We start from the raw sequence: 26518 nt of genomic DNA, 5'->3' as shown, positions 1-26518 counted from the left end.
TTAATCCCTGGGCTCCTGGCAGAAGACACAGTCTTGTTTCTGATCCTCTCCTGATTCAATCTGAATGGTGATGGAGTGGAAGCTGTAGTGCTCAAACAGGGCTTGGGTGATGTCTTTCAAAATCTTCTGGCTGTCTTCTGTGTCTGCTATAGAGTGCAAGCAGAAAATAATCAAATCACTTATAGTGTAATAGCAGTAATCGAAGAGAAGTGGTTACTGATAGAAACTATTCACAAACAGTCTGGCACTTCTACAAAGAAGATGGTTTTGAGAAGTGTCCCTTGTCCTTTTTATCCTCCTTTCAGGAGCTTGCATATCAGCAAAGGTTTGTTCATTCAAGTATGGTCAGAGGATGGGATTTTGGCAAGAACTGAGCAATGTTTAATCACGAAAGAAATTCAGTTTGGCAGAAGATAAGCTCTAGAAGAAAGCAAGATTACTTAATAAAGATTAGTTCATCCAGTCAGGGAGCAGAAACAGTGCCAAGTGATTTGGGTTTGTCCTGGTTTCAGTTAGGACAGAGTTAATTTTCCTCCTAGTAGCTGGTAGGGTGCTATGTTTTGGATTAGGATGAGAAGAGCGCTGATAACATGCTGATGTTTTAATTGTTGCAGAGCAGTGCTTACACCAAGCCAAGGACTTTTCAGCTTCTCGCTCTGTCCTGCTAGCGAGCAGGCTAGGGATGCAGCAGGAGCTGGGAGCGGACAGACCCAGGACAGCTGACCCAAACTGGCCAAAGGGGTATTCCATACCATCTGACATCATGCTGAACAATATATAGGGGTGGCTAGCCAGGGGGGGGGGGGGGCGGCTGCTCGGGGATAGGCTGGGCATCGGTCAGCGGGTGGTGAGCAATTGCATTGTGCATCACTTATTTCGTACACATTATTACTATTAATACTATTATTATTATTATTATTATTGTTGTTGTTATTATTTTCCCTGTCTTAATAAACTGTCTTTATCTCGACTCACAGGCTTCACTTTCCCGTTTCTCTCCCCCATCCCGGAGAGGGAAGGGGGAGGGTGAGCGAACGGCTGTGTGGTGTTTGGCTGCCAGCCGGGCTAAACCACAACAGGGTTACTGATAGACCTACTCCTTGTGGGAAGGTGGGACTCCATGGGGGATTTTGCCTATGAAATGTCTCATGGCCAAACACAGGTGAAGTGTTTGCCTTACATAAACCATAACATGTATAAGTTACAACAAGCAAACAAGAAATCTGATTCGGGTCGTGGACAATTTGTCAACAGGGATAAGGACATTAAAAATAATTTTAAAGATAAACTGTTGTCCTGGAGTCACCTCTATGTTCGAAGCTATGTTTTAAAGATTATTTTGCAGTAGAAGAGGTATCAGGAATGCAGATTTGCCCTATAAGTTTTTGTTATAGCAATCAACAGTTTTCACGTATGACAAAACAACTCCAAAATCTATTTGATTTTGTGAGAAAAATCCAGTCTGAGTCTAATTCTTTTAATTTATTTAAAATATCCTGTAATTTACTTCCTTGTTCCACAGCCTCTGCAGTTTTCAAATTTTTTGGCTAAGTACAGGTCCTTGTTGTTTTGGCAAGATTTCTGGGAGGAAGATTTGAAAGCTTTTGTTTTTCTATTTTCTTTTTTTTTTTTTCCAGCAGAATGATGACATATATTTTAACAAGCACCGGCTATACCATCAGTTGTATCCCTATCAGAAGTAACCGACCTTTGCCAGGCAGCTGCTGAATACTTACCCCCTGTTTACAGAAATGTACTGACCTGCGGCAACATGAGCAGATAGAATAGTTTGATTCATTGTCAGAGACCAAAGATGAAGGTTGTGAACAGACTCCACTTTCTCGACTGCTAAAATTCTTCCTTTTATTGCATCATAAGTAAGTCCTTTTGCTGTTCCTTAGAAGGAGAAATTGGGGGAAAAAAACATATTTTGAAGAGAGAAAAATTGTGATCATTAGAGGAAAATACATTATGAACCTTTATTCAGTTAGATATACTATTTATAAAATATTCTGCACCATGGGAAACCTGTCTATTTCAGAGTTCACTGTGAAATTTAATCCTATCCCTTGTTTTGTACTTCTCCATGGAGTGAGACTCGTGCATATGTTAGGAGACACTCTAAGGGTCCCGTTTGCACAGGGAGGTGAGCTGTTTAGCCAGATTGTGGCTTATATTAGCACCAATGTCTTTTGTAAGTTCATATTTTATGGCATCACCTGAGCACCTGTGAGGGATTCTGTCCTCCATATATGATAGAGAAGCATCTGTTTAACAGAGATGGAAAGACAAACAAAGATTAAAATGGCTTGCCCCAGAAATCTTAGAAAAGAGAAGATTAGACTGCAGGTCTAGCTAATTAGTAGATCAGTGACTGTTTTCCTAGATGAGCTTTTGTACAAAAGGTGATAATGATGATGATTACCCTCACTCAGAGTAAGGACACTTGTGATAGGGTTACTTTGTACATGAAATTCAGAGTTCAATTCAAATTTGCCCAAATAACTTAATTACGGGTCTTTCCTGGCGTGAGACGTGGGAATTTGGAAGTGCAGCTCTGTGCCTACTTGAACAGCTATGCTTGTCATGCTTCACTTGGATAAGTACACTGAAAAAATATTGTTAATACCACCAATTATGAGGTATAATCATGATAAGCACAGTATTGGTTAATTGGGTCTGTCGTACCATAACTGATAATGAGCCACTGTCAGTACCAGCTCCAAGTCCTCCTTAGAAAATTCTGGGCAGAAATATGCTTCTTAGGATGTAGGAGACTGGCTTCAGAGACCTCCCCAGAGGACAACATGAAAGGGCCTGTTGCAGAGGGGAGCAGAGCATTGCCAATTTTTGCATGTGAGCACTGCTTAGAGAAGCTGGCAATCACTGCTCTGAGAAGGAGATCCACGTGCATCAGGGGCTGCCAGGCCTCCTTGCTAGTTCAATTTTTTCTGTAATCAAAAGACCTTCTGATTTGCCAGCAGCCAAGACACAACTAGCTGTTGCCTTCTGTCCAGGTCCACTTCTACACAAACATGTTACTCTCTCTCGATCACTGAAAGCAGAACAACCCTAGAATTAAGCTTTACTGTAAAATAATATTGGAAATTTCCTTTCTTGAAGCAGAAATAGGGACAAAATGAAAGAGAAAAGTAAATAGTCATGCAGATAGTCACAATGAGTAACTCATATCTGTTCAAAAGCTGTGTTGTTACAGCTGCTTTTCCCCTTAAGCCTAAGTCTTCATAGCTGAGAAAGAGGTTGCATTATATTATTTAGTGTAAGGGAGGCAAAAGTATGCATCTATGACTGCTCAAGTCATTTGGCCTTGCAAATCAAATGTTCAGGCCCATAGCTGGCAGGATTAAATGTTACTGAGCCTAGTTCTTCTTGCTGCCTTCATGCTGATGTGCTGGGAATTGTCTATTTCCTTGTGCCCAGACGTGACTGGAAAGCTCCACTGCCTTGCTTTTCTGGACTGGTGTAACTAAAAATCTTTTAAACTTCTGTCTCTTGCACTCATCCTATTTCACAGATACAGTTCAAAGCACAGCCTTTTTCTTTTCTTTGGTCTTTTTGGCAAGGAGTTGTATTTCACATGGGTAAAGGAATTACACAATGAAGAAAGACAGTAGACATCTCATATGTTAAAGGGGGTGATAAAAAGTAATGTTATGGTAAACAAAAGCAACTTAGCTTTAGCAATACAAAATTTTGGGTGTTCATTAGCAAAACACCTGTACACAGATTTTTACAACACTGAAATATGTATAAATCTTCTGGTGCAATAGTAGAAAACAGTTTTGATTAAAATTGCAATTAGGATTAAAGTACGATCACAGTTATGAGAATTTTGGGAAATAATACAGAAGTGTGCTATTATACTTTTGTCAACAAATGTAAGTGTTATGGAGAGACAGAGAGAAAGAACAAAATATAACTATTGATTCTGGAATCAGGTCCTACCTTCCATTAACACAATCAAAATATCCCTTAAAATGGTGATGGTAGTTGCCAAAACAAAGATGGAAAACACAAATGTGCAGATTGGATCAGCTATTTTGTATTCTGGCTAAAAAAAAAAAAAAAAAAAAGACATCACTTTGTTAATTTCATTATTAGTTAATCTCAAAGAATAATTCCATTGCATAATATATTCCATTCATCTAGTACAGAATCAACGCCAACCTCCTTTGCCAGTCAGGGATGGTTAGAACAGGGGGTGAAGGTGCTATTGGTGAAGAAGGGGGCAGAAACAAAATTATCCTTCCTGCAGTTTAAACAACAAAAAGCAAGTGTGATCCTCTCAATAGTCTTTTAAATTCCCAAGAATTAGCATAATTGTTCTTGACTAAATTACAAACTATATCATTAAAACAGAAAATTTTTGCATAATACCTAGTGTCATGATGCTGTGAAAATAATTGTTATCCTTAATTGCAAGGAAAGCTTGTGAACTAATAAAACTAACCTTAAAGAAGATGATAAGTGCACTAATTAGCACGCTAATACTCTGGAATAGATCCCCAATGGCATGCACGAAGGCTGCCCGCAGGCTGGCATTTCTCAGAGCTGGCTTTTCTGGAGGGGCCGACAACGTTTCTCTGGCTTGTGCCCCATGGCTGTGCCTGTGTCCAGTCTGGTGCAGAATCAGGCTTAGCCTGCAAGAGATGTAAAACTGTGAGGTTATTGTGTCTTTGAAAGCAGTGATATCACACACGTCATTGCCCATCTTGCTTCTGAATGCTGAACAGTAAAATCAGACACATCGGATAATAGAGTGGCTAAGCAGATAATTCCTAGGTGTTCCAGTGTTTTGCATACAAACAAGAATGTCCGTGAGAAGGGGAATTAATGAGGCCTGATTTTCTACAGAGTTCTTGAATTTTTGTATGTCTAATAAAATGTGAGATGGAGATTAATATTTTTGTAGAGTTTGTGCATTCATAATTACCCCTCCCCATCTGGCAGCTACCAGGAAGGAGAATAGCAACTACAGCCTTCTGTGAGAAGCAGTTACCACACTCCATATTCTCATGAAACTCATAAACACTTTATATTTTTGAGGCCAAGATTTCTCCATCATCTTTTATTGAAATACACCAGCAGATTCAAGGTTAAAAAGTCATTTGGGGGGGAAAATAAGGTAACTTACAGGATGTTGGCGAGCATGGCACAAGCAGAGGTAATTAGCATCACAGTAGCATCGATATCATAATCAGGGTGTAGGAGCCTCATGCTAGCCAAATACGTCAACACACCAGTCACCATCCAAATGATTACCATAGACATCAAAGCTCCCAGAATCTCTAGGAATTAAAGAAATCTAAGTTTAGCAGGAATCATTACAGAAACACAAGAAATTTTAATGAATTGGTGCTAATGATTCCAAGATGGTGAGTCCTAAAGTCAGAAGTGTTACTCTTTGTGTGTAGGCAGCTTTGGTGCTCCCAAAGAATGGGTCAAAAGGTCAAAACCCTTTCTGGTCATTGGCAAATCCAGTGACTGCCCAGAGTAGCTCTGTGCACATGGTGGCCTAACCTTGTTCTACCTCGTCCTTAGAATCACAGAATGGTTTGGGTTGGAAGGACCTTAAAGATCATTTAAATCCAACCCCCCTGCCAAGGGCAGGGACACCTCCCACCAGACCAGGTTGCCCAAAGCCCCATCCAGCCTGGCCTTGAACACTTCCATGGATTGGGCATCCACAGCTTCCCTGGGAAACCTGTTCCACTGCCTCACCACCAAGAATCGCTTCTGAATATCTAATATAAATCTACCATTTTTTAGTTTAAAACCATTACTCCACATCCTATCACTATAGTCCTTGCCAAGGAGACCCTCTCTTGTAGGCCCCCTTTAGGTACTGGAAGGCCACTGTAACGTCTCCCCAGAGCCTTCTCTTCTCCAGGCTGAACAACCCCAACTCCCTCAGCCTGTCTTCATAGGAGAGGTGCTCCAGCCCTCTTATCATCCTTGTGGGCCTCCTCTGGACTCATTCTAATTCTTCCATGTCCCTCTTGTGCTGGGGGCCCCTGAGCTGAACGCAGTGCTCCATGTGGGGTCTCACAAGAGCAGAGGGGGAGAGTCACTTCCCTTGACCTGCTGGCCGTGCTTCTTTTGTCCCCCTTCCATTGTTGAGATCACGGAGCATTTGGAGAAATCTGGCATACATGCCTGCCTCAGCCAATACGGTGTGAGGGCCCCATGAACCAGCCCACCTCCCCAGTGAGATTATCTTGGCCACAAGAATAAAGGTGGGAGGGAAGGAGGAAAACAAGGCTCACTCAAACCTACTAGAAGATATAATCACCCTCCAACATCCACCCTTATTTTTGCCTACCTCTCTTCATTTCACAATTCAGAAAGTCAGTGAGAGCTCCCGACAAGGGCCTGCCAGCAAAACCTCACTTTTCTGTCCCCTGGAACGTGTCCTGCCAAATGCCACCAGTAGTGCTAAGGACAAAAGTTATTTTGTCCCTGGGGCAACAAAATTCAATTTTGTCTCTATTGGCTCTGAGCGGAGCTCAAATAAATCCACTGTCCCCAAGGCCACCTTTTATTAAACTGCCATAGGCAAGGTCTGGGGATGTTTGCATGTACGTGCAGAACATTTTTAATAGGTTGTGGGACTAGTAATTGCCATGTGACTTCAATGGGTAAATGTGTCACTTTACAAACACAACAGACACAACTGCAAGGAAAATGAAAATTCACAGTAGAGTGAAAATTTACAGACCTCCACTATCAATTCATGAAAGCAGCTGAAACTCAGCTTACGATTTTGAATATATTTTCATGATGGTAACAAATTTTGCAGCAGTCCGGGCTACAGATGCTTCTAAAAATAATCATTTTGTCTAAAACTGACAAATAATGAATTAAGCTGCACTGATGGGGAAACCTAGTTTTGCTTAAAAGTACATAGAGAAAACTAGAATAAAACATAGCTGGTGTTTACATTTTCTGCAATTACAGAATGAAACCCTGCAAACTTGGCCCAGAGGAAAGTGCTGATAGCTGTGAAGGAACCAACAGCTTTTGTGAACACCTGCATGAATGTCTGTGTGCACATGTGCATGTACTCCACCACTGAAAGCGTTAGAAGTCATCTTTACCTACATAGGTGAAAATACAAATTATTTTTGTATGTAGCATCCTAGCAAAACCTTAGTTAATCTTACAGACCAGTTCAGTAGTACAAAGTGTTTTACTTAAAAATGTTGTCATTTAAATTTCTTCTGAACTGCTAACACTACCAGAGCACAGCAAACAGTGCTGGGATTGCTTGAGAAACTTCGGACCATAAGAGAGAGAAAGAAAATGAAACTTCAGAGACCTCTTCTCCCTGGAAGTAGGTCTGGCTCAGACATCAATCTCATTCAATACTGTGTTTCTAACCAAGCTGCTGAAAGCAGCTGCTCACCCTAAGGATTTTGTTGAACCACTGTCTTGACTTATTTTGCTGCCTGGCTTAGAAGACAGGAGACATTCAGGTGGCTCCCACTAAATCCAAGCCCTGTCATACACAGTTTTGCATGACAAAGCCAAGCTAGCAGTCTGAGAGAAGCGGTAAAATACAGCTTCCAGTGTCGCAGAAGGCTGTAGGACTTCAGCGGTCAGCACACTGTGACTCTGCCACCTATCTGACTGCTCTCAGCTTCCTAAGGCACTCACCTGCATGTTAAACTGGAAATAAAGCTGGGGAAATAAGCAACAGGATAATTATCACAGAATGGATTAAATAGCCACTGACATTTGATGCAGATCTCTCATTGCCACCAGGATAAAAAGACAATAAAGTAAATGATAGGTTTTGAGGTTCCGCATTGCAATGACAGAAACCTGAACAATCTCACACAGACTGAGGGTGAAGTTCCATGAGATGGCTGAACCCGTCTGCCACCTCCCTGTCATTAAGAGAAAAGTCTCTCACTTTCCTTTCCTCCAAGACTAAGAGAGTACAAACACAAAAAATTATTACGGATGGTAAGTAGTACTTTGCTAAAGCTGCATAATTTAGATGTGTGTTGGCAACATAATACCAGCTACACTTCACTCACACTACAACTCCATCTCATCCAGCAGCACATTTCATAGTGTTGGTAGAATATATTTTGGGAGCAATATAAAGATAGGATGAGTATCACAGGATCACAGAATGGTTGAGGTAGGAGGGGACCCCTGGGGTCCATCTGGTCCAACCCCAGCTCAAGCAGGGATGCTCAGAGCAGGGTGCCCAGGACCACTTCCAGGTGGCTTTTGAAGATCTCCAAGGAGGAGGCTCCACAACCTCTCTGGGCAACCTGTACCAGTGTTTGGTCACCTGCACAGTACAGAAGTGCTTCCTGATGTTCATAGGGAACCTCCTGTGTTCTAGTTTGTGCCCATTACCTCTTGTCCTGGCCCCAAGCACCACTGAAAAGAGCCTGTCTCTGTCCTCTTTGTACCCTCCCTTCAGGTATTGGTAGACACTGAGGAGATCCCCCCTGAACCTCCTCTTCTCCAGGCTGAGCAGTCCCAGCTCTCAGACACTCCTTGTAGGAGAGGTGCTCCAGTTCCTTCATCATCTTGGTACCACTCTGTTGGACTCTTTCCAGCATGTCTGTGTCTCTCTTATACTGGGGGGCTCAGAACTGGACATATGTCCGCATGGCATTTCTTCTCTTGTAAGATCTGCAGCTACAAGCAACCTTTCCTTGCAGCCATCCTGAGTCAGAAGCTGCTTCTGGAGTGTCATACTGAACATCCTTGAAGCATTCACCATCCTAGTCCTCAGTTCAGGTGTGTAGGTGTCTAGAGCCATTTGAGATATACCAACACCTCCATGTATGGCTTGACACAAAATATATAGATGACCCATGGCATTCTTGATGGGCATTGGAGATCTACGGGACACATTACGGCATTTCAAACAGCACTAGTCACTTACATGTGAGCAACTAAATTAAGGCACAAGACACCCACAAGGGATTTATTTAAAGCCTGAGCCATGCAAATTAAAACATCTACATGTAGTTGTGAGCTAGGTGTCTAAGACACCCACATGGGACTGTCAGGTATGACAAAGCCCCTTTGGGGATCCATATCCTTTTGGAAAAACAGGTGAAGAATACAAAGACTTCTCACATGACACCAGATGTCTGTGTTCAAATAACTGTCTTGAGGTCTAGATATTTAGTTTATGTAAAATGAATGGTAATTCACCAAGATCCCTGCTCCACTGACTGATTGACAACACATTCCCATTTCCTAACCATGAGTGTCTGGTCACATTTGAGATGCCTTGGTCTTGTTTTTGGCATCCTGTGCAGCCTCTTGTTGATCCCATGTCACAGTTGCTATTACCGTGCAAAAGTCTCAGACAGCCTAGGAATGTTCAGGTACCACACTAGACCTCTATGTTTAAGCAGCTGAATTGAACCTAGATCTCTTCTGAACATATCAGAAACTTGATCACTGTGCTTATATGTGCTCACCTATTTGTAAGTATTTATATTTATGTGTCCAAATTTTGAACAGAATTACAACCCCAGATTTTTCTGTTTCTTTTCCCATAGTTAATATTTTGCTGGTACCTTGTATTTTGTAAAACTGCACTTGCCTTGCATTTGATTATCAGGCTTCTGATATTAGGTGTCATACATAAATATGTCAATTTTAGTTTAGGACGGAGAATGTTCAAAACCTACCCATGCTTCCAACTGAATAAAAACAATGGAGGTGGAGATGATTTAGAAAACAGTATATATTACTGCCTCTTTTATATAAATCTAACATTGTCTTTTCTAAATAAGTTAGTGCTTTTTGTTACCATTTAATAAATGGAGTAAACACTCACTTTTATGGCTATTTCTGCTATTATAGAAGCTAGCTTTGTAGTAGATTGAGTATTCAGTCCTGCTCACTCTCAAGTCACTAAGGGAAGCTACTATTTTCTCAGACAAAGCTAGCACCAACCCAAAACTATACAAAATAATGAACTGGAAGACACATTTGTAGGGAAGCATAAATGGGCTCTTTACTTCTTTGAAGCTCATTGACTTGCTACTTTTGTGATGTGTCCTGGGGGCTTTGAGAATTTTAGCACACTACCTTTCAATTTCTTCAGACCTTGTTGGACATTAGCACATTTTCCAGTTCCTTGATATGATGACTTCCCTTTCCCATTTCACATGTTCACACTGTGGCACATTTCCTACCTGCTCGGTGCCACCCGAAAGTTAACTGCTTGGTGGGAGGTTTGGAGGCAAGCCAGAGCGAGACGAGGCTGATGAGGAAGCTTGTCAAGTCCACCAGGATGTGTGCTGCATCGGTGATCACCGCCAGGCTCCCAGCAATCTGCCCACCTGTGTGAAACATGTGTCCGTATCATGGCCCCGGTCAGAAGTTTGAGTCAACTAGATCAAACTTGAGACACACATTGTTGCTACACATAAGAAGGAACATTTAGTTTTCAGTGTTCATGCACGTGACTCAAAACTCTTCATAGATTGCTTCATTTTGTACCACATTCATGCAGTGAAAAGCATGAATTAATAAAAAAAATATGGTTTTCTTTGTCCTAGATACATAATTGAGAGTGTCCTAAGGATAAGAGCTGTGATTCATAAGTGCTGTGTTTATATTACCATTGGGCTATTTTACTATGACAACTTTAATATGTTTCTTGGTGAAAACCAGTCTTGGGCATCACATTTCCTGTATCCTCCCACTATGTCTTCACATTGGTGATATTTTATGTCCATAAAAAAACTCAGAGCCTTAGCCTACGGAATTAATTCACTATTTGTAAGAGGAAAAGGTGCACGTTCTTCCTGAGTTTTAGGTGGCTGGATGCCAGACTGTTTGTCACAGGCAACATTAAAATAGGAGTAAAAGGAAAGGTTCCAATAGAAGAGCAGTGATAAACAACTGGGCATCTTGGTGAGGGCACAGAGAAAAATGTTCTGTTTGCAGGACTAATCTATCATTTTGTATCTGTAATGCATGATTTAATTTTGCTGTTAGAGCTCAAAAATGTGGCTGTATGTCATTTTACTTTGGGGGTTTGGGTTTTATGTGAATTCGGGGCGGGGGGGGGGGGGCGGAAGTAGGCTGTCTGAAACCACATTTCTTTTACCCAGTAAGCCAAATACTATTTTGCCAAGTTCTTCTAACCATGTCTCAGGGCTACAGGCAAATCCAAAGAAACTGAAGATTGCTTTAAACCAACCCCAGCTGCCGGAGGCTGCAAGGGAAGACAAGGATCACAGGCAGGAAGCTGTCCTGCCAACTCGTTATAGCAGGGGAGTCTGTTCATCGCAGTGGAAATGTAGGAAAATGGAAATGTGAAATAATAGACCCAAAGCATCTATCTTCTGCATTTGGCAGTATCCTTCCATCCTTCTTCAGTCATTTAATTAGTTTCAGCTCACCTGTTTCTCCTGACCACAACCCATATGAAAATCAATGAATCCTGAAAAACATCATAAAATCAAAAATGCCTCATTCAAAACCTTTGGCAATATACCACTGCCAAAGGGACATGTAGACACAACTCTTGTTTCCTCAGAGATGGAAAGTCTTCATGCCAGCAGGATGCACTACCTGTCTGATTTCCTCCCATATTAAAATTTTAGGTTAGAATACCTAATATTGTGTGGTTTGTCACCACACAGGAATGCATATCGCACATATAAGAAGCTTTTTTTGTCTGTTTGTTTTGTTTTTGTTTTGTTGCCTCCCTATAGGTCCCATTTACAGCTGCCTGAAATTCACTTCCCAAAAGAGAGCAGGCAAGACTGCAAAATTCTGGAGCATCTCATTCCTCGCAGTAAAATACAAAATTCAACAGACTGGGGATTTCCCAAGACATGAGCAGATGTAAAGGCACATTTACTTTTTGATCATGATACAGCTCCTAGACTTCCACTGTTTGCAGGACAACTCTTTCCCAAGTAGAAAACAATTTTACATAGCAGAGGAAAGCATTGTATGTCAGTGCACAGATGTTAACAGCCAAGGCATCAGCTATCTTTCAGCAAACAAATATGTAGAGCACAAGCCGTCTGCAAAGCCCAATTGCATTTTTGATACTGTATTTCCATGTTCTTTGAGACAGCCTTACAAAAGCTTGCTTCTAGCCTGCTGTCTTTGAAAAATGTTGGCAAATGATTACTTTATTTATTGTGACATAGCTGATGCTGTGGGTGAATTTCTGAGATCTCAGTCTGTTTATCTTAGCAACCTGGTCAAGTCTTTATGCTTCTTTTCATTATGATGAAACATGCTAGGTTCGTCTCTCTTTCCAAAAGGAAATAAAGTACGTTGAAATCCACATTTGATCCTTAGCCACTGAAAATCCTTGGTAAACACTTATATCAGGACTGTATATAGGGTGTCATTGGCTTGACTGATATCTCCAGATCTCTGGAGATTGTGATGGGTCTGCATTAGAAGAAGAGAAAATTATCTTTCTGAGACAGTTGGTGCATCAGGCTCAGCAAACAGTGCCCCTTTGGGGAGAGTAGTGAGGGCCAGCACAGATGGTTAGAGAAAAAAGAAAAAATCACAGAAAAGATCTAGGGATTCAGTGAAACACAACTTTTCAATATATTTGAGAGTGATGCATCTCTTTTTCTTCTGTTTACCATAATAATGCCTACAGAAGCTGTTTGTCCTTAAGAGTGGTAGGAGGGGTCGCACGTCCTTTACTTTCAAGAGTAAAGTTTGTGTAATAGTTACAGGCTTTTACTGCTTTGTATCAATACTCCCAACAAGTGGCCTTTATGATTACTATTACTCGCGATGGCTGTTTATAGCTTTGTATACCACAAAGCAGTAGAAAATGTCAGTCACTCACTGGTCAATCATCAGGCACATGCTGTCTAGCCTGATGATTAAAAAAATTAAATGTGTGGTTCATAATTACAAAAATCTCCATAGACTGCTGCCTGTAACTGCTGTTAATAACTGGTTTGTCAAAGTTTAATGGTCTGAAGCAAAATGGTCTTCAAGGCTGTTACTTAAGCTGTCACTGCAAAAAAGCTGTATGATTCATTAAGCAAAATGAAACATTTAGTTAACATATCATCTGTCCTTCCAATTATCCTCTAGCATTGCTGCATTCACCAGACGTAGGCCTATTGATTACATGGTTTTGTTAATAATGCTTTACTTCTGGCACTGGAAATTACTGCATGGAGATTAGTGGCGTGCACCAATTTGCATGGGCAAAATGCACGTGACCTACAAACAAGTGGGCTTTATGCAGATGAAACCTGTGGGAGGGAAGAGTTGGAGAAAATCCGGCTGGGTTTGGCAGCCAGGAATGAAGGCAGAAATTCAGTGACTCCTTCAGTGCCTCCAATTCTCACCTGTAGGGAAAAAAAAGCCTTTCTATTGCATCTTCATGGGGCTCCAGAGACTCTGAGTCTGGGAAACCATGGGTTTCAGAGACCTTCTTCTCTGATTTTTCCTACATCCCCTGGGGTACACGTGGCTAAAGCCTGTGGGATTCCTCATTTCCTACCTTACCTCATCTCAGAGAAGGGGAAATTAAAGAGCCAGGCATTATCAGGTAGGTATAAATATCACAGAAGCCATGCAGAGAGCAGATCAGTGAGACAAAATGAAAGCTAATGTTCGAGGAGGGAGCCAAAAACCTATGTTGGATGTTGTAGGATAGGTCCAGAATTGGAAGCTAATTAGACAGGGGAATAATCTTCCATTGATCCAGAGACATACCAGCAGGCCAATTTAAAAGATAAACGTGCCCTGTTATAAATACATTGACTTAACTGAAGAAAAGCAGATGGTGAGTCTGGCCCCGGATTTCCCTGGATTTTGCAAAGACTTTTGAATTTAATATCAGATCCTGCTGCTAGCTGCCTTCACCAGCGCTGAAGGCTCATTGGCCTGGATAAGCATGAAAAGTCCTTTAATCTTTTCCAAAAAAAACTAACTCAAGTTATTAAAAACCCATTTATGACATGATGCTAAGACATGGTAGCCACTTTTAGCTGAGCTTAAATACCTGGGAGAACAGACCATTAACTGATCCTCCTATTCCTACCCAGATGCAATCCTTAAATTAATATATGAAAATATGTTAATTTCACTAGGGAAAAAATGTTATTTTAAAAGGATAAAAGGGTAAAAGGGAGTTATTTTATCCCAGGTGTGTTCATCTCTATGCAATGGGGGTCACTGCAGGCAGAGAGGGTGCAGAAGGGCAGGAATACAGCTGCGCTGGGCACAAAAGTGAGCTCCCTTTGAGCAAACATACTCCCCTGCAATCTCAGCAACCATGAAGAAGATGCAAATTACTGATGCAGCACAGAGCTTCCTCCGGGCTTGATGCTGCTCCCTTTTCCTGTTCTCATAGGCCCGCGAGTAGCCGTGACAGTGATACGCTGGATTAGCTTCAGCATCTCCTGCTTCCTGCTGCTGCCTCTCTTCATTTAAATTCTTCTGATGCCGGCTCATCCTTTGGGATTGAAAGGAACAGAAGGTTAAAAAAAGAAAAACCCTGGTTATTTGAGCATCTAGCCCTGCAGCCCTAGAAAGTTTGTAATTAATGCTTCTGTAGGATAAAAGCAGGATTGGGAACAGCAGTTCATAGGAGAGGCTTGCTCACGCAAGCAGGACTCTGTGGGAGGGAGCTGCACATGAAATGACTTCTCTGGCTGTGTTTCCCAGCTCTTCGGGCACTCCTACATCATTTACCAGTTTATGGAGCACAGGGTGACTTTCTTAGGCTGCGTATATTGTGCACATAATTATAAAGGTTACAGAAAGGAAAGGACTCGGACTGCACAGCATGAGGTTTTCAAAAAGTCATACCTCAGGCAAATACTAACCAAGCTTGGCGTAGCTTGGAGATAATTCTGTGGGAATTTTCAGTTTTCTATTCCCAACAGCTTTGTCAGGTAGACAATTTAAAAATAAAAATTCTTATATTTTGTAAATATAATTGATTAAAGATATTTCTCTCCTCTCTCTGCATGCAGAACTGTTTCATCTCAAATTTCCACTTAAGTACAAAGACTATCACTGTTCCAGCAGAGCCTGAGCATGGAAAATGTTAGCCCAAAAGTTTCAAAGGCATTTAAAAAAATAATAATAAAAAAAATCAGTTCTCCAAAGCATGCTGACCTCTTTGTGCCACTGATTTCACAAAAAGGAGACAAGTCCAGCAGAAGCAGGTCTTTGAGTATCACCCAAGGTGATTTTCCAGCTAAATCGGATCCGTCACGAAATTTCAGTGCTGTCCTGAGACAGCACATTTCTGCCTGAGGCAGCACATTTCTGCCTGAGAAATATGGGATGGGAGAAGAGGGACCTGGAGTTACATTGCATTGCAAATGCAGGAGCTCCCGGATGACCATTGCACCTAGTGCTTTCACTAGAGCAGCCCAAAGTCTACCCAGTTTATTCTGTGAGGCTCCAAGGTGGTTTGGTTAGCAAGGAAGGTCCATCCTCCGTATCTCCCAACCAAGAAGAGCCCGAATGGGAAATAAAAAAAAAAAAAAAAGCCCGGCTGAAAACCAGTATGCCACTCCAGCTACACCATTTGTAGCTGCAGCTGCTCCTCATGTAATACCCCCATGGCAAAACACATCCTGCCACCTACCAAGGCGCATGGGAGTGCACTGTGGTATGCAAAGGGGAATTCTGCCCAGATGCACATTTGTAACGTTCATACAATCACGTTACAGCTATTCGTGGTCCATGTGTGCAAGGTAGTGGTCTGCGAGCCTGTCCAGGAGTGCAGCGAACTCCACTGCTCTGCTGTTTCAGTCTGAAATCAGCACAGGGGCATGACACAAGGCTGAGTTTCACTGCCCCCCTGTAATGACTTCTCCCCATTTGGGGTAGTGAGGACTTTCCTTTGGGCCAAGAGTTGTTTCATCTATGCACGAAGGAAAGCTGTGCTCTGGGGAAGTGCAAGCATCTTAGTGGCTTTCTGTGGTGTTTCTGCACTGTTTAGGGAAGTGTCAAGATGCCTAAAATCTTGTACGATTTGCTGGAAAGAAATCATGCTTCCAATCAGCTGTGGTCAATGTCGAGGGAAAGAAAAGCTGCCCTGAAGTCACAAGTTTTTCCAACTGCCTTCTTGGGCAGCTGGGGTGGGCTGCAGCTGCTCAGTGGGTCCGAGTCCCACCAGGGCACCCCGCAGCCCTCACCCACCCATGGATGAGAGTCACTGGGTTCATCACCTCCTCGGAGGTCCTGGTGGAAGAAGAGCTGCCCCAACTGGTCACCAGCATTTTCTCCACTTCCTTGGCAGCCGAGCCCTGCAACTGTAGATAATCAGCACGGATTTGGGTTTGTAAATATTTTTGAGATGTTCCAAGGGTTCAGCTTGTTCCCCTGAGTCAGCTTGTTCCCAGCCAGGTCACCATGTGGTCTCTGTTTGCTCAGCGGAGTCAACTGATTCCCCCTATGTGCCTCCATAGAGCTTGCGAGAAAGAGCAGTGACCGATGCCTGGAGACGCTGAGTTTTCCTAGTCCCTTTGTCCATGTTTTTCCTTATTTTCCTCTCAATGACAAATAAACGGGAGCTGAGCTGCCTGGGGAATGGGCTGCCCATCTGGCAGGCTGGGTGCCTGCAGCTAGTCCTTCTCCAGTGCTCGAGTTTTACATCCATCAGGCTCCTCGTGTGCACTGTGTCACTTGCACACAATGTTTTGCTGATGAATTAGACTCAGAAGGTACCACAAACTGATTCCTTCCAGATGGCTGAATAAAATACTTAGTTTTCTCACTTTCCCCTGGAGATTGGGGCATGCGAGTTTTTCTTTCTCATGATCCCTCTCTGGAGTTAACTTCCAATGCTCTGCAGTTTGCATGTAAAATTAATTTCCCTTTAACTCAATTTTCATCAGCTGGCACTGAATGTTAAAATCATCTTAACGACATGAGTCATGATCCGCTCAACAGCCTGTCAGGGCAGGGATGCCAAAATTACCCCTGCTGATTTCTGAGACACCAAACCCTTTCCTTGCTGCTAACAAATTGGGTCGTTTTCTGACCTCCCTCCCTTTTTTAATCTTCAAGTCTCTTCATCAGCAAACAAAACCTTAGAGTACTGTCAAGGGGTAGGAAAGCACTGTCCACAGATCTCATTGAACAGATGCAAAAGCAAACAGAGACAGCATAAACCCACAAATGTCACACTTTTCTATCTAAAGGGTGCCTGAATAAAAGCAGCCTGGTTGTCAGAGGTGGTGAGCATTTGCTGCTCCCTTTGAACTCGGAGAGCAGCATCCAGCCCCATGAGTCAGGAAGGCTCCTGCCAGCTCCTGTGTGCTACCTTTTTTTTTATTATTATTATTCCAAAAGCAGCCTGCCACTAATTAAAAGAATCCAAGATACGGTTTTATAAATGTGTGAATCAAAAGCTTAAGGTGCAAAGATCAGCTCTGTCAAACTATAAACCCCTCCTGAGTGTGTTAGAGTGTGTTAGAGCCTTTGAGCATCAGATCTCTTCACCAGCACACCACAAGAAGAGTCCCAGATTAAAAAATAATCTTTTCTCCATTTCAAATTCTCTTTCCTTTAAAAAAGACAGTCAGGGGAAACATCAGAGAAAGGCACTTACTGAGTCATACCTGGAAGGGGGGAAGGAGAAAATACTAATACATATTGCAGATTCCACACAGATCATTAGCAAGAGTTTTTGATTGCAACTTCCTTTTGTTTGTTTTCACTTGATCTGTTGGGTGCCTTGATCTACAGGCTGATGGGAATAATTGCCGTCCTCCTAGACCATTATGAGACCCCAGTGAAAAGAGCAAAATGTGGAATCAATGCACTTCCCGCAGGAAAGCATCTCCTTCCCAAGGGAAAGGAGTAATTTTTGGTGCCTGAAAGGATATTAAAGTGCCTTTGGAGAAAAAATTATCTAAGCCAAAGTCACATCCCTTATGCTGATACCACTCTGATTTCAACTGTGATGTACCAAACTTGAACATTTCCAAGTCATTTAATACCTTTTTACAGCCTGGCCCTCCAGATACTTCTTTTCCTTACATGGTATTTTGGACACAAAACAAAGGCAAATACGTACTTGCATACATTTAGATATCTACTAGATGGTAATTGTTCTGATGGTTATTTTATTTAGTCTCATTTTGAGGGTTTGGCCATGTATGCATGAATCTATTTTGAATAAATTTCCTTCTGCATAACAGCATGACAACACTTGTACTCAGAGCAAAGGTGCTTGTAGTATCCAGCCTCCGTTGTGAGCATGACGGAATACACAAGGACAAAGTACAAGGAAGGAACATGTCCAGAGGGTGCCTCCCTGGTCCCTTCTTCCAGGCTGCACAAACCTGGCAGTATGGCAGTCTGGGGCAGTACTGGGAGATGGCTGAACCACAGCTTGTGTTAAATAGCCCTTTACTTTTTTTTTTTTTTTTTTCTGTACAAAACTCAAAAAATCCAACCACCACTATATGCTGGGGGCCACCAAGCTGGAAGGCAGCACTGCAGAAAAGGAGCTAGAGTCCTGGTAGACAGCCAGTTGAACACGAGTCATCAGTGTGCCCTTTCTGCTAAGAAGGCTAATGGTTTGCTTGGCTGCATTAGGCAAAGTGTTACCAGCAGGTCAAGAGAGGTGATCGTTCCCCTCTGCTCAGCACTGGTAAGGCTGCACCTGTAGTACTGTGTCCAGTTCTGGGGGTCCCAGTACAACAGAGACATGGAAGTACTGGAAAGAGCCCAGCAGAGGGCCACCAGGATGATAAAGGGATTGAAGCACCTCTCCTACAAGGAGTGTCTGAGAGCTGGGACTGCTCAGCCTGGAAAAGAGGAGGCTCAGGGAAATCTCATCAGTGTCTATCAATACCTGAAGGAAGGGTACAAAGAGGACAGAGACAGGCTCTTTTCAGCGGTGCTTGGGGCCAGGACAAGAGGCAATGGGCACAAACTGGAACACAGTAGGTTCCACCTGAACATCAGGAAGCACTTTACTGTGTGGGTGGCTGAGCACTGGCACAGGTTGCCCCAAGAGGTTTTGGTGTCTCCATCCGTGGAGGTCTTCAAAAGCCACCTGGATGTGGCCCTGGGCACCCTGCTCTGGGTGTCCCTTCTTGAGCATGGGTTGGACCAGATGGCCTCTAGGGGTGCCTTCCAACCTCAACCATTCTGCAATTCTGTGATTCTGTGAACCTGGCTGATTAAAAATTGGTGAGTTCCACAGTTTAATTATGATTTGTGTAAAAATAATGCATCCTTAAGCTGTCTGCCTTATAATTAGTTCTTGTGCTGTTAGAAATAATGAATGACCACTCCCTGTTTACCTTCATCACATCAATCATGCTTTTATGTATCATTGTTATAAACCTTCCACCATCAATTTTCTGAGACGGAGTTAATTAATTTCTGTTTCATAGCTCTTACTATCTTGGCTCTAATTTTCTTTCTGACATGAAGTGGGCATCACTGTACTATGGAGATGGTGTATGGCAGTATTAGGCAGACACAGTCCTTTCTACAAGGTCTTCATAATCACCTAACATGAGGCCAAAAGCAATTGGATGGGTTTTGCTGAGTTCTCCGAGATACTGCTTGGTCTTGGTGTCAGCTGGCAAGCCAGTATGAAGGAGACATAACCACAGGGCCCACAACAAAAACCTTTCAGAAGTCACAAGAAGCACTTAAAGTTTTCCTCATCATTGGCTTTCACAAGGTATCAGGAGTAGTGGAAAGCCATTATTTGATGAGGGCTCTTGGGTCCTGTAAGTGTTTTCATATCACCTGCAAGAAGACAGAAAAAGAAAAAAATATTTCCTACACATCTGTAATAGAAAATCAATCTCCACCTGAAGGAATCATCTCCCAAACACTCTTCAAACTTTTTGCCTCGTGATATGAGCCCAACAGATAAGAATCAAGTACAAGCCTAAGGCTTCACTGTTAGACAGGAATAACTACCAGTTAATTTAATGTTAAAAAGTTATGCATGAAGACATGCTCTAAGGTATTTACACATCTTTCCTGCCTTCAGCATTGCCCTTTTTCTTGTCTCTTGTCTCAAAAACTTACTGTTAAGCAGCTGGGCTGGAGTAGGTAACAGTCAGCTCTTCTGTAAGTCATAGGCCCTTAGCAGTAATGTGGGATGTCGGGGTGATTTAGCAGAGAGCTGCAAAACTTTATTTCCACAGCAAACCTTCAACAGAAGAAGTAAATGTAGGGGCAGTTTTGCCACTTTAACTCTATGCTTTAGACTAAAGGTGATTAAAACTTCGAGACCATTTGCCTCTATATATGCTGGTCTTTTCATTTCAGTTACAGTAAAATAAATACATAAACCTTGAGACAAGAAGCCCTGGGTTTCACTTGTATGATGGTACTCAAAATCCCACTGTAATGACATATAAAGAACATAATCATAAATCTGTGCTACATCAAGCCAATATCTAGCTCACAGTGTAGCTGGTACAATCTGATGCAAATCCACTGGTTTATGAGGTGGCATATTGAATATTTCTGGTCAATGTTACATTGATCTATTGCCAGCAAGAAATAACCTGGCCTGTTCAGGAAACTGAATTCATGGAAACTTCAGGAATTTGGTCAAGATATTTCCTGGGCTTTTATAAGTGATTATCTAGATCACCTGATAGATAACCAACTTATCAAATGATTAACACTCTGAAGAATTTAAAGAGAGGTGATGCAACTCTAATCTGATTTGACTTACAGACATTTTTTGAATAAGGCAGGAGGTTCTGAGTGCTCAGCTTCAGACACTTGTAAAACTATGATTCATATTCTTCTGGAAGACTAGAGAAAAGTGGAGCCTCTCACCTATCCTGGGACCAGTCCTGTTTAATATCTTTATCCATGACCTGGAAGAGGAGGTTGGAGTGCACCCCGATCAAGCTGGCAGATGACTCCAACCCAGGGGTGCAGCTGGGATGACAGAAACCCCGTGAAATTCAGCAAGGATCAATGCACTTGGAACAGACTTTTGAGACCACATCTAGAATACTGTGTACAGTTTTGGAGCTCCCAGTGCAGGAATGATCAGCAAAGTAGCATGGAATTAGCAGGGGGCCACTAGGACAGATGAGGACTGGAGCACTTGCCCTGGGGGAACAGGACTTGTCAAGCCTAGAGAAGAGTTGGCTTCAGGGGAACCTAGAAACAGCCTACCAATATTTTAGGATGGTATTGAGAAGATGGGGCTTTATTAATGTGCATGTAGGAAGGATGAGGACAATGATCATAAAGTGAAACATGAGGGGTCTAGACTGAATATAAGGAAAGAAAGAAAAGAAGAAAAAAAAAAAAAAGAAAAGAAGACTGTGAGGAAAATTCAGTATTGGAGCAGATTCTCCAGAGAGGTTGTGCAATCTATATCCTGGGAGATATTTTCAAGACTAGACTGGATAAAGCCCTGAGCAACCCTGTGTGATCTCTGGACTGACCCTGCTTTGAGCAGGGAGTCAGCCCAGAGACCTCCTGAGGTCTCTTCCAACCTGAATTATTCCGTAAGCCTATGGCTGACCTGATTTTCAGGGAGCTCAGCTAAATCCAGGCCCCTTTTAAGAATTTCAAGTTTGGCAGGGGAAGCCTCAATGCATCCAAACCCACTAGTGACTACTGACAGGCTTGGCATGTGCAAAACACTCTCCCGCACAGCCTGTGTGCAGGGAATGGGGCCTGTATTCAGACTTCCTACTCATATGATTGAGATAAAAACAGTTTTGTTCCCTGTGTATTGTAATAATGGCATTTATTAAAAAGAAAGAGGCTGGGGGCTGGCAAAGAAAGAGGCAATCTGTGTGCAAAATAGATTCTGTTGAAAGCATTGGAGCTGCTCATTAAGCCTACACACAGGGAATGGAAAAATGTGGTAATTTATACCAAAGGCTAAAATGAGCTTATTGCTACTGATCGGCTTAAGACACCTGAAGCTGTGCCCGCAGCTGGTCTGTGCAAGCCCGAGCACAGCAGGCTGCCTCCCCACCACCACGCCGGCTCCCTGGGGTGGGCTGGATGTGTCCTCCATGCCACTGGGCTGTGAGGGCTTCCCCTGTGCAGCCAAATCTTCCCAGGAGGAGGGAGACGGGAGGCTGTGGCTCTCCCTCCCCATTTCTGGAATAATGACGGGGGAGGGAAATGGTAACCATCAGCCCTGTGAGAGAGTGATGGACAGGGTTGCTGAACAGAGGCATGGGGTGACATGGTAGGGATGGAACACAAAATCAAGAAAATGAGGGTTAAATGTGGTCACCAGCACTTTCATGTAGGTAAGGAAGTTCATACAAGGCACCATTATGGTTAAATCCCCCCAAAACCCAACATGCTGGGGTATGTCTATTAAGTGCTTGCACACCAAAGAGTGCAGTATGGGGAATAAACAAGATGAGTTAGAGATGTGCATACAGTTGCAGGGCTATGACCTTGCTGGGGTCACAGAGACATAGTGGGATGACTCCCATGACTGGAGGGCTGCAATGGAAGGATACAGGCCCTTTAGGAAGGACAGGCAGGGGAGATGAGGAGGGGGGGTTGCCCTCTATGTCTATGACTAGATGGAGTCCCCAGGGATGGATGAGGGGCTGACGAAGGTTTATGGGTCAGGATTAAAGGTAGGGCAGGGACAGGTGACATTATATTGGGTGTCTGTTGCAGGCCACCAGGTCATGAAGACCAAGCAGATGAGGCCCTCTACAGGCAGATAGGGCAGCTTCATGTTCACAGGCCCTGGTGGTCAAGGGGGATTTCAACTGCCCTGGTATCTTCTGGAGGAACAGCACAGCAGGGCATAAGCAACCCAAGAGGATCCTGGAATGTGTTGATGATAATGTCTGTGAATGAGTAATTAGATCTTTCCATTAATAAAACTTAACCTGATAAAAAAAAAAAAAAAATAGCCAAGAAGAGGTGCAACACAAATGTCAGGTACTTGTATGACATCCTTGTCCTAACAACAAGCCCTGTCTTAGGGCACCCTTCCCTGCATCATATAAAGGCTTTGTCGAGAGATGTCCATGTGTCCAGAGGGAGAAAGGGGCCAAAGGACTTCAACCACTGGAGCTGTGCCCACACCATTGCAAATTATCAAAAAGGCTCTGAGATTCTTCAGTAACGAAAATGAATTGCAGAATCATGTGACATCTTTTAAAAATATAAATATTACCACAAAAGTCCTCTTGGACAGTGCCATGTATATTTATGGAGCCATGTAATAATATTTAAATAATAATCCAGACATTGAAATGACTAAAATACGATGGCAGTGACCCCAGTATAGGAACATGGGGAGACAGATTTCCATTAGAACTGACAGTGTTTATGCCAAGTTTCTGTCCTATGCTTTTTAAGGGAGCCAAGCAATAAATAACCTGAAAACCAATGAGATAATGGAAATGTCAAGAGGTGCTAAGCTGTAACTGAGCAGCTATTTTCTTTTAAAAATACTTGCTGGTCTGAGTCAAGAGGAAGAATGAAAATAAGTTCAGCTGTAAAACTATTTTGTGATAGACATTTATACTCGTTTTTGAAGTCAAGCTACAACACATCATATGTTTTCAGAGGGTCTTTCTTCACTCAAGCAAACATTTACTCATTGGACCTCTGGCACATCAGCTTCAAGCCTAATAGACTATTCACATAAGTAAAGCTTTGAAAGATCAAGTCCTTTGCAGTATCACTTTTCTTTCACATCAGATAGATTATTTAGACATTCAGGCATGAAAGAGCCTTGAATCAAACATGGTGTCAATAGCACTATTATAATTCAGCCTAAAATTGCAGCATAATCCATGAGGTTCTGCATCCTACAATAAATCTACTAAGCTTATAAAATGGGTATCAGGAGACACTTGCTTCAGCAGCAGATTAGTTCAATCCATCACAGATGCAGATATATCAGGCTGCTGTCTAGTAAATGCATCTAACATCTACTAAGAAAGTTTGAAAGGGAAAAAAAATCAGACAAAACATTTGGGAAGTAGTGAAAGATGTTCCCTGTATACACTGTGAAACTCCCTGTACTTCAGCTTTTGCAGCTCATCTGTAGGTCAGTGATCTCATGGTGCTCATAAAGACAAAGCAATGGCAGAGAAGGAAGCACAGAGCTGTGTTACCTGTCTAGGGCTAAGGAGTACTTCTTGGTGTCTCTCTCGCTCACAAGGCATGCTCGTTCAAGACCCTTTTTGGCAGCCATGAGGACAGTCGGTGGAGTTTTGTTTCTTTCCCCCCTCAAATGCTCCTTGCTCCGTTGGAAGTGGATGCAGGCAAAAACGTCCCCACAACTTATTCAGAAGTCTCTGCCAAATGTTTTTCAATGAAAAGGTTTTAATAATCTTCTCAATAAACCCATGGCAAGAGAAAGCAGCTTTCCTGTTGCTGGTGGCGTCACTAACATGCCAAACACTAACTTGCTGAGCCTGTGAGATTGGAGGTTTGGGCCTCCTTCCCTCTTTTTTTTTCTCTTTTTTTTTTTTTCTTTTTTTTTTTTCCCTCCCTTTTTGATGCCGTGATATGATTTTTGTCATGTGGTGAGCGAGTGCTCCCACACTTGCTGACTCAGGGTCAAGCTCAGTTGTGTGCACACTGATTTACACACACTAAAATGGACTGAAGCAGACCCATTTGCCTGGAAACAGTCAAAACACCATTTGCCTTTCTGCTTCCTCAGCTGAGGAGGAACACGCACCTCCCTTACCCAGCTCGGCACAAGCCTCCTTCATCTAAATGATCACTCTGAAGACTTATTCCTATCCCTGGCACGTTTACTCCTAACATTTCAAACCAAAAGGGACTGCTTATTATTGTCGTTTGTGACACAGGTTATTGAAATCTTCATTTCACCAGAAAGGAACGTGGGTTGTTATTGCTGCTTTATTCGATTTGCTAGTCCTGGCTACAGCTGCCTGCAAACACCATCCTGGGGGACAAAGAAGGCCTCAGCCTCACCTCACTCACAGCCTGGCCTCAGACGTGCCCTTCAGAGCTAACGGGGAATTTTGCACTAGCACTGCTGGTGTCTTACCCCATTATAAATTAATAGATTTGAGATTAGAAATAGGCAATGAGAAAATGATGGGTGCGGCATTTAAAAACTGGCTTTTATTGTCATGGGAAGTGTAATATGGACACTACAAGCTGGGATCTCCCCTCCCTCAGCTTGAAGGACATGTAGACATGTACCCTGTCTGAGATTCACATGTTGAGGAGGAATTTCTACATCACATAGATGCAAAAACTTGTGGTTTTTTTTTGACATCTACATGTTGTCTCCCACGTGTCAGCTGTGCTAACACTTTCCTGGAGTCTATAAGCCAAGGAGCTGATGGTATCTCAAACATGTTTGTGAGCAGCCACTGACAAACGGTAGAAATACGTGATTTTTTTCACAATGCATCCATCCTCACTGCCCCTCTAATGTCCTTTTCTCAAGAACATTTTCCCAGGTGCTTATAAAAACCTACACACCCTTAAAGCCCCTTTGGTGGAAGAGATTTATTTTCTGACTCATTTCTGGGGCTTCCTGGCTTCTTGTGGACATTTGAAAGTTGCTCTTTATTTTTATTTTATTTTATTTTATTTTATTTATTTTTTCCAATGGCAGTCACTTACCGGGGCCTGACACCTAATATGGCTGGCTGGCAAGACTGGCTTTGAGAAGAATATCAGCTCCAAGGATGAATAGTTTGGACCCAGGGCATCTGCAGAAATGTTACAAAACAAAAGTGCCACATTACTTACCACCCCTGAAATGCCATTAAATAACAATTTCATTCTGCAGCCAAGAGGGAAGAAGGAAGGAAAAGGAAAGCAGCCTTTCCAGCTGTCTGCCCTGGAACCTGACGCAGGCTCATAATTCATACCCAACAAGAGCTTCTGCTGGCTTCCAATCCCATAAATGCCACCATTATTGCAGTGTCACTCTGTGCTTCTCAACTCATCTTTCCTGTAGAAATTACCAGACACCACCATCATGTCACTGATTAGGGATGTCTGAAAAATAAACCTGGGCTGGTATCTGATTTACACTGAATCTCGGTATTTCTAAGGTGCTAAGCCAAAGTATTAGGTCTAAGCATCCTCAGTTTAAGGAAAATTTAAAATCCACCTCAGAAGATTGCAGATAAAGCCTCCTTCTGTTTCAAATCACTGGAAGCATGTAACTTTTGTTAGTGAGATAGATGGCCTTCCACCATTTTGCAAAAGGGTCTTGAGCCTCAGGTGCATTCCAGCAAAACAAAGCCATAGATCATCCCCAGCATTTAATCCAGACCTTTGTTTTGTGTTTATTGTTGTCAGTGCTGAAGGTTGTGCTTCTCCGGAGACCGGCTGTGAGGCAGGATAGAAAGAAATCTCTTCAGAGTTTTCCACAAAGACTTGGGTTTCCTCTTTATGCAGACTCTGAAACTCATTAAGAGAGAGACAGCAGCTGTCTGTGGAATTTCTGCTTCAAAGAAATTATTCAGACCATCTCAATAAATTCATCTTCTGCTTTCAGTAATAATGCAGTTTGCTTCCGAGTCTACATTAAAAATGTCACATA

At 42.6% G+C, this 26518-nt stretch overlaps 1 protein-coding gene across 1 annotated transcript; it reads right to left on the bottom strand.

The window, feature by feature from the left end:
* Positions 1 to 24172, bottom strand: SLC30A8 (solute carrier family 30 member 8). The gene is made up of 8 exons (XM_035556262.1): positions 24093 to 24172; positions 14279 to 14470; positions 10203 to 10354; positions 5156 to 5309; positions 4472 to 4661; positions 3967 to 4072; positions 1762 to 1896; positions 1 to 146 (listed from the first exon to the last, which is right to left on the bottom strand). The coding sequence occupies exons 1-8, from the start codon at positions 24170 to 24172 to the stop codon at positions 1 to 3; spliced, it is 1155 nt and encodes a 384-aa protein (XP_035412155.1).
* Positions 24173 to 26518: the final 2346 nt, after the last annotated feature.

The sequence above is a fragment of the Cygnus atratus genome, chromosome 2 (assembly GCF_013377495.2).
Source record: "Cygnus atratus isolate AKBS03 ecotype Queensland, Australia chromosome 2, CAtr_DNAZoo_HiC_assembly, whole genome shotgun sequence".
Taxonomy (NCBI): Eukaryota; Metazoa; Chordata; class Aves; order Anseriformes; family Anatidae; genus Cygnus; species Cygnus atratus.
Note: the sequence above shows the minus strand (reverse complement) of the source record. Positions and strands in the feature narration are given on the sequence as shown.